General features: G+C 48.3%; 1 protein-coding gene across 6 annotated transcripts in view; it reads left to right on the forward strand.

The window, feature by feature from the left end:
* The window catches only part of ING1 (inhibitor of growth family, member 1), a 14,528-nt gene extending 7,993 nt beyond the window's left edge, over positions 1 to 6,535 (forward strand). For 2 of the 6 annotated variants that reach the window (XM_011933891.1, XM_011933890.1), the window contains exon 2: positions 4,697 to 6,533. In XM_011933891.1, coding sequence (XP_011789281.1) covers positions 4,768 to 5,400 — 633 coding nt within the window. In that variant the 5' untranslated portion in view covers positions 4,697 to 4,767 and the 3' untranslated portion in view covers positions 5,401 to 6,533. Of the gene's footprint in view, positions 1 to 128; positions 1,519 to 4,696 lie in introns of those variants that run through there. The other 4 variants (XM_011933895.1, XM_011933889.1, XM_011933894.1 and 1 more) reach the window with 4 other exon arrangements.
* Positions 6,536 to 6,805: the final 270 nt, after the last annotated feature.

Raw genomic sequence — 6,805 nt, forward strand, 5'->3', positions numbered from 1 at the left:
AGGAAGGAGGCGCGAGAGGTCTCGCTGCAAGGCTGCGCGACCAAAGCGCTCTTTGTAGTGAAGTGATGAGGCGGGTGCTGCGGGGGAGGGGGCGGCGGGTTCAAGCCGCGTCCTCTAGGAGGGGGTGCAGATTACGGCGCGAGATGGAGGGATGTGCCGGCGCCTGGGGCTGTAGGACGCCGAGATGTGGCTGCAGGAGGAGGGCAGCTGTGGGCCGGGGTTCCCGCGGACCCGGTGCCTCGGTCCGGAGCAACGCCGCTCCCCCGGCCCTTCTTCGCCGCCCCCCACCCAGTCCCCAATCCGAGTGTTACGTAAAGTACCGGGTAGTACTCCGCTCGGGGTAGCTCGGCCGCCCCCGCCCAGTCCCCTCCGGCCCTCACTTGGCACTGGACACCGAGTAGGGGCCGACTGCGAGGGTCGACGCCGCCGGTTGTAGTTTGCGGAGGACGAGGGTTTTTCTCTGTGTGCCCTGGGGAAGGGAAGGGGAGGAGCGGAGGCGGGGAAGGCGCCCATCTGCGCTGCGCTCGGGGAGGGGGGGGCGCGGGCAGATCGCTGGCTTGGAGAGGATTGTGTCAGATGAGAGGACCTGTGGGTCGTTCTCTGCAGACCTGGCCGCCCAGGGTGTGAGAGAGAGGTGGCCAGTTCGTGTCCGCCAGAAATTGTTGGCTGTTGGGGAAAGTTTCCTGCGAGGTCAGTCAAGACTTTGGGGGCTCTGTTTTGAATGTGGATCACCACTCGGAGTTTACTAATGTTTACAAGGCTACGCAGTAGGGAAACGGAAGAGTTGGGGGGGGGGGCAAAAAAAAAATCCATCGGCGTCCCCGAAAGTACCAGATACCCGTACCGGGAAGGCGCCCCTGCGCGCTCTATCCAAGACGTAGCTTCGCAGCTTCTTTTATAGGAATCTCATTAGCATATTGTGGAACGTCCCGCCTCAGCCTCCCAGTGGTTGGCTGTGACGTCCTTCGTGGAATGTCCTTATCATTCCCCTACGGAACGATTGGTCGCTGAGGCGGATGAAGGCGGGTGTAGCGCAATAACTGGCATGGGTCTGTGTTTCTGCTCTCTTCTTTTTTCTTTTTCGGGGAGGAGCGGGGTGGAGGGTGGTTGATTTGAACGTCCTCGGTTCGCTCGGCCTCCAGCCTCGGATTGGCCCTTGTCGCTGCTGGGGCGGGCTGTGCTCTTCCTCCTTGCGGTGTGGTTGGTTCTCCTCCTGGCCTCCGCCCTCCAAATCGGCGATTCCCATATGCGGCGGCTCTCGGGGGGCGCGGCGAGTCGCCCGCTGGCTTCCTCCCCATTGGCTGGAGGGCCGGCTGGTGTCGCCCCGGCCCCTCTCCCCACTCAGCACGGCCACTTTTGGGCGCGGAGCTATGGCGGTAGCGGGGACCCCGGGGCTGGGGGCTCGGGGCCGGGGCTGCAGTTCGGGCCGCCTCCCGCGACCCGCGAGACCGGCCCGCAGACAGTCCCAGGCCGCATCTCTGCTGACCAGAGGGAAAGGCCGCGCGTGGCCAGGGAAACGTGAGTGACGGGGGCTGCGTCCACGAGCGGGACCCTCGGCGCGGGAACTTTCCTGGAAGGTGCTGTCCTCGGGGCGGGCAGGCTCCGTGGAGTGATTCTGGGGCTCCGGACGGAAGGGAGGCAGGGTCTGAGACCACTCTGATCATTCGACGATAGAAAAAAGCGCGGGGCGGGGTGCAGGGTCCCAGCCGTCAAGACAGCAAAGTTCACGGAGCCACTTTGTTCTCCTGTCGTTCCTGGGGAGAGCCTGGCTTGCTGCTTGCTTCAGGTTCACCTAGGATGATGAACTTTTTGGCTTCAGGAAAGATCACAGTCCCGCGCCTGCGGGAGTACTGGAGCCGTGCAACTGGGAGCGCTGAGAAGCGCGAGAATCTGTCGCGAGGGTCACAGCTCCTTGGACTTCGCTGTAAATGGTGAGCTCTGCCGCGTAGTTCTGAAAGACGAAGCTTGTTTTTACAGACCTACTCTGCAGGAAGTCAGACGTCTTTTGCTTAGTAGGCATCGGTTGTATGTTAATTCGTAAACATGGATTATAATTAGTTTATCGACTTAAAATGGTGTTTGAGATTGCTTGAATTATTTTTCAAACATTATTATAAAAATACCTACCCACCCCCTGGGAAGTCCGCTTCATAAAGAACTTCAGTGCAACCCTTACGTAAAATTAAAATACATTTAAAATAATTGGACAAACCAATTTAAATGTTGCTACAATCTCATTTAATCTGTAAATTCCATGTGTTGCTGCTTTCCATGGTAATGTGGGTGTGGAGTATGTTTGGAAGAAAGGTAGCAATGTGTCTGAAGCTGAGTTGCTGGCATTCAAGGAGCAGAGTGTCTGGAAGGATGGCTTCCTATTTCGCAGTGGTGTTGTTCCTGTCTATAAATATTTGTACTTAGTGGTTTTGTTGATAAAATACTTTGTTTGGGGTATCAAAGAAATATTAGGTAACAGAAATACTTCTTGGTAATTTTTCAATGGGGTATCTGTTTCTCTTCCCCACAAATTAGGCTTCGCCTGGATGGAAGCTTGCTTGTGATGTAAAATAACCTCTATGTTATTAAATTTTAAATTTATATGATAGTTTTCTTTTCCATGAAATGACAATATTGTCTTTAGAACTTTGATTACTGATGAAAAGAAGTGATACCATTTTGTAACCCTAAATCCATTTAAAGATAAATGGTATGCATTCATATTTTAACACCTATGATAAATAAGTTGGATAAATTGGTATTACTGGGATAGGTTGAACACAGCTATTTATTTTTATAATTAGTGACTATATGAGACTAGGGCATTCCTCCTGGTGGCAGGCAGCCTGCATTATTCCTCTAGGAAATGTCTTCAGAGCTGTCTGGTTTGAGAATATACTCTGGAAAATAATACCATTTAGAGAAGCTTCAGCGTTGGCCTAACTTCTTATGTTTACTCTAGTGTTAGGTATGTATCTTATAACTATTTGGAGATAAGATCTGGAAAGGGAGGGGGTAACATTTTAGACAATCCCTCCCACTCCCAGCCCCTCCCCATACACTTCCTAGTTCACAAGTAGTATTGTTGGCCTGGCACGGTGGCTCACTCCTGTAATCCCAGCACTTTCCGAGGCTGAGGTGGGCAGATCACGAGGTCGAGAGTTGGGAGACCAGCCTGACCAACATGGGAGAAACCCTGTCTCTACTGAAAATACAAAATTAGCTGGGCATGGTGTTGCATGCCTGTCATCCCAGCTACTCGGGAGGCTGAGGCAGGAGAATCGCTTGAACCTGGGAGGCCAAGGTTGCGGTGAGCCGAGATCGCGCCATTGCACTCCAGCCTGGGCAACAAGAGCAAAACTCCGTCTCAACAAAAAAGTTGTTGCCTTGTTTAAAGAGACTGCAAAAAGGTTCTAGGAGAATAATCTGGTACTGTTTAATTTAATGGTTATTGTTTGAGGAAAAAGAACTCTGGAATTTCTGTGTGTTTGAGTAGCCTTTTGGCAAGACTGTTTACTTCCCTTATTTCAACTAGATTTTTTTAACAGCTGTTTCTTGAGAAATTGCCTGATTACACTTTAAAATCGTATGCACTGTCCTGTAACATGCCCAAGAAGGTTTATATTCAAATACTGAAGAGGTTTTCTTTTCTTTTTGGTGGCATTTTAAAGTCCATTGACTTTAATAGATGTGAAGATGTTTTTGTTTAAGCAGTAGATGCAAAAGTAAAATCTACCAGCTTTGTTTTAAAGCAAGGCTAGTACATTCACTGCAGTTAAAAAATAATAATAATGGCCCATCACAGTTGTGCTGCTGTAGTCCCAGCTACTCAGGAGGCTGAGGTGGGAGGGTCACTTGAGCCTGGGAGGTCGAGGCTGCAGTGAGCTGAGATTGCACTACTGCACTCCAACCTGGGCGACAGAGACAGACCTTGTCCCTAAAATAACAACAACAACAGTTATAATAAAGCAAAGCTAGGTTTTTCTGGATTATTGTGGCAGAACTGTTGTTGCTTTCACTAATACAGAGGAATAACATGCTAGAATAAATGTGGGAACTGAAACTGAGGACCTAAGTCACAAAGTAGCCTGGACCTTTGCTGTTAACCTGGTTCTTTAAATCATAGAGAGCTATTATATAAATTTATACACATTCTCTAATTTAACAGGCTATTCTAGATGTTGGTATGTTAAAATAAAGACCTTTTTTATTTGAAATATTCAAATAATTTATATTTTATCGTTTGTATATTGTGTATAATGTAATAAATATGTTTATATATAATGTTATATGTATATTAATAATTGTATTCAAATAGAAACATTTGAGTAAAAATGATGGCAGTATAGGACATAATCGTTAATAGAAAGTATTAATACAGGTTGGGTCCCGAGCACTGCACCTCATTTAGTTGTTTCCTCTTAATGGCTTCGGACATTGTCACCCGTGCGTGGGAACTGTTCTGGGGTTCTCTGGGATGGCTGGAGCGGCTCCTCGTCCTATGGGAGCTGTTCTGGCATTTGCATTTAGTTCCAGGGCACAGGAACAGAGAAGCCCTGGAGGGCCCGTGGCTGGTGGGCTGGGCAAGCCATGCGCTGGCCCCTGGGCCCCCTGCCAGCCCTCTTCGTAGACCCGGGTCCGGGGCCGTGTGGGTTGTCCCGGTGTCCTGCTCGCGAGTGATGCCTGTCGTTCTTGCCCCCAGAGATCTTGAAGGAGCTGGACGAGTGTTACGAGCGCTTTAGCCGCGAGACGGACGGGGCGCAGAAGCGGCGGATGCTGCACTGTGTGCAGCGCGCGCTGATCCGCAGCCAGGAGCTGGGCGATGAGAAGATCCAGATCGTGAGCCAGATGGTGGAGCTGGTGGAGAACCGCACGCGGCAGGTGGACAGCCACGTGGAGCTGTTCGAGGCGCAGCAGGAGCTGGGCGACACAGCGGGCAACAGCGGCAAGGCTGGCGCGGACAGGCCCAAAGGCGAGGCGGCAGCGCAGGCCGAGAAGCCCAACAGTAAGCGCTCGCGGCGGCAGCGCAACAACGAGAACCGCGAGAACGCGTCCAGCAACCACGACCACGAGGACGGCGCCTCGGGCACACCCAAGGAGAAGAAGGCCAAGACCTCCAAGAAGAAGAAGCGCTCCAAGGCCAAGGCGGAGCGGGAGGCGTCCCCTGCCGACCTCCCCATCGACCCCAATGAACCCACGTACTGTCTGTGCAACCAGGTCTCCTACGGGGAGATGATCGGCTGTGACAACGACGAGTGCCCCATCGAGTGGTTCCACTTCTCGTGCGTGGGGCTCAATCATAAACCCAAGGGCAAGTGGTACTGTCCCAAGTGCCGGGGAGAGAACGAGAAGACCATGGACAAAGCCCTGGAGAAATCCAAAAAAGAGAGGGCTTACAACAGGTAGTTTGTGGACAGGCGCCTGGTAGTGAGGAGGACAAAATAAACCGTGTATTTATTACATTGCCGCCTTTGTTGAGGTGCAGGGAGTGTAAAATGTATATTTTTAAAGAATGTTAGAAAAGGAACCATTCCTTTCATAGGGATGGCAGTGATTCTGTTTGCCTTTTGTTTTCATTGGTACACGTGTAACAAGAAAGTGGTCTATGGATCAGCATTTTAGAAACTACAAATATAGGTTTGATTAAACACTTAAGTCTCAGACTGATTTCTTGTGGGAGGAGGGGGACTAAACTCAACCTAACACATTAAATGTGGAAGGAAAATACTTCATTTAGCTTTTTTATTTTAATAAAAGTAATATTACTTTATGAACAAATTTTTTTAATTGGCCGGTCGCCAAAAATACAGCCTATAGTAAATGTGTTTCTTGCTGCCATGATGTATATCCATATAACAATTCAGTAACAAAGGTTTAAAGTTTGAAGATTATTTTTTAAAAAGGTAAATGGTTAAATTTTACATGATAGATATTTTATATTTTGGCCTGTTCCCCAAATGGCCATTTTAAAATGCTTGGGTACACTTCTCTTAAACAAGCGGTCTAGTCAAGGAACCTCAAGTCATGCTTTTGCTATCACGAATCATAGTGTAGCCATCTTTAATTTATATCAGGTGTATAAATGTACATTTCCAAGTGAACTTGCACTTGCTATATTATGATTGGAAGTGCAGTCAGCAGATGCTGTTGTGAAGCTAATGTCACAATTATGTGCAAAGGTGTGCTTCCTGCTGTATGTGAGCTGTAAAAATGTTACGTGAAGAAATAAATGAAACTTGGCCAGTTTGTTCCTCTAGTAGTATATTTAATTTTGACATAAGTAACTTTTAAAATTTGTCTTAAAAATTTATACACCAGCAGTTTAGACGAAGCCTTAAGCAAATTTTGTATTATTGTTCTCACTTATTATTAATAATGAAGTTACCTAATTGCCAGCAAATAAATATGTGTCAAAACAGAATCTGCATTCAGACCCTGGGTCAGGAAATTACTGCCCACTTGTCAAGTCCAGTCCACCACCTGTTTGAACATTATATGGAGTTTAAATTCTAGTGTCCATAAATAAAGTTTCAGTGGAACAGAGCCGTGCTTATGTGCGTATGTATTGTCTGTGGATGCTTTTGCAAAATGGCAGAGTTCATTAGTTGCAACTGAGACCTTTGAGTTGACAAGCCAAAACTATTTTCTGGCCCTCTGCAGAAAGAGTTTGCTGACCTCTGATCTAAACTGGCATCTAACATTGATCTGCCCACATATTGAAAGGGTCAGTGGAGTTTTCATTTATTTTTTATTTTTTTGAGACGGAGTTTCGCTCTTGTTCCAAGCTGGAGTGCAATAGCACGATCTTGGC

The sequence above is a fragment of the Colobus angolensis genome, unplaced genomic scaffold (assembly GCF_000951035.1).
Source record: "Colobus angolensis palliatus isolate OR3802 unplaced genomic scaffold, Cang.pa_1.0 Scaffold13, whole genome shotgun sequence".
Lineage (NCBI taxonomy): Eukaryota > Metazoa > Chordata > Mammalia > Primates > Cercopithecidae > Colobus > Colobus angolensis.